Source organism: Numida meleagris, chromosome 1 (assembly GCF_002078875.1).
Source record: "Numida meleagris isolate 19003 breed g44 Domestic line chromosome 1, NumMel1.0, whole genome shotgun sequence".
NCBI lineage: Eukaryota > Metazoa > Chordata > Aves > Galliformes > Numididae > Numida > Numida meleagris.
In genome coordinates, this window is record NC_034409.1 from 194,192,365 (window position 1) to 194,193,277 (window position 913).

At 50.2% G+C, this 913-nt stretch overlaps 1 protein-coding gene across 1 annotated transcript in view; it reads right to left on the reverse strand.

The window, feature by feature from the left end:
• Positions 348-913, reverse strand: part of SLCO2B1 (solute carrier organic anion transporter family member 2B1) — a 41,111-nt gene continuing 40,545 nt past the window's right edge. The window contains exon 15 of the mRNA XM_021384180.1: positions 348-836. Coding sequence (XP_021239855.1) covers positions 662-836 — 175 coding nt within the window. The 3' untranslated portion in view covers positions 348-661. The remainder of the gene's footprint in view (positions 837-913) is intronic.

Here is a 913-nt window from a genome sequence, read left to right on the forward strand (position 1 = left end):
AATGCTGATGTGTCTCGATGAAGTCCCGTGTCAAGCACGGACAAAAATAAGAATTATGGCTATTATTGCAAAGTGTGGCTGTGCTGCTGAAGTGCTACAAACCTGCAGCGATTGGATTTTCTCTCCTGGGCTGGATGGAGGTTCCCTTTGGAGCCCACCCTTAGTGCCCTCCCTCCAAGCACCCTCATCCCTGCCCCTCTTACCCCACAAGAGCAAAGGGAACAAGAGCAGTTTGCAGCTGGCGGGGGAGCAAGGAGAGGCTATCACTCACAAAGACATCAGGGTTCAGTACAAAACCATTTCTTAAAAACCATTTATTACAAAACAGTTTAAAAAAAAAAACAACAAAAACCTTCAGGTTATACCCTTCAGGTATATGGCTGATGGTCAGTGCTGGCGTTGTCGAGGCTGTCAGCAGGAACAAATGCTTCGGAGGATAGAAGTGCAGAAGACTGCAGTGTCCAAGGCTAATGTTTGTGCACCATTCAGGTGGAGACAGGTGGAGAACAATGCATGGGAAGGGTGCTGAGGCAGTGCAGGAGGAAGTGGGAAGCAGCCCCATCGTCCGTCGCTCCAGGCATCCATCCTTCACAGTTCGACTCAGGGTGATTCACGCGGCTTCACCTCCCTGGATGTGGATTGCGATTCACATTTTTTGGCATCAGACTTTGGATTCTGGGCTCTTTTTGGAGTTTTCTGCCAGTTTCTTCTTCTCTGGGTCTGCCGTAGTCTCTGCTACATCACTAGCATCCTTCTCCTGCCGCCTGAGGATCACATACACCATCACGAAGCACAGGAAAGCGCCCACCTCAAAGAAAAACTGGAGGCCAAGATACCTGTGGTGTGGGAACACAATAAATCAGGAGGGGAGAGGAGGAGAGGAGAGGAGAGGAGAGGAGAGGAGAGGAGAGGA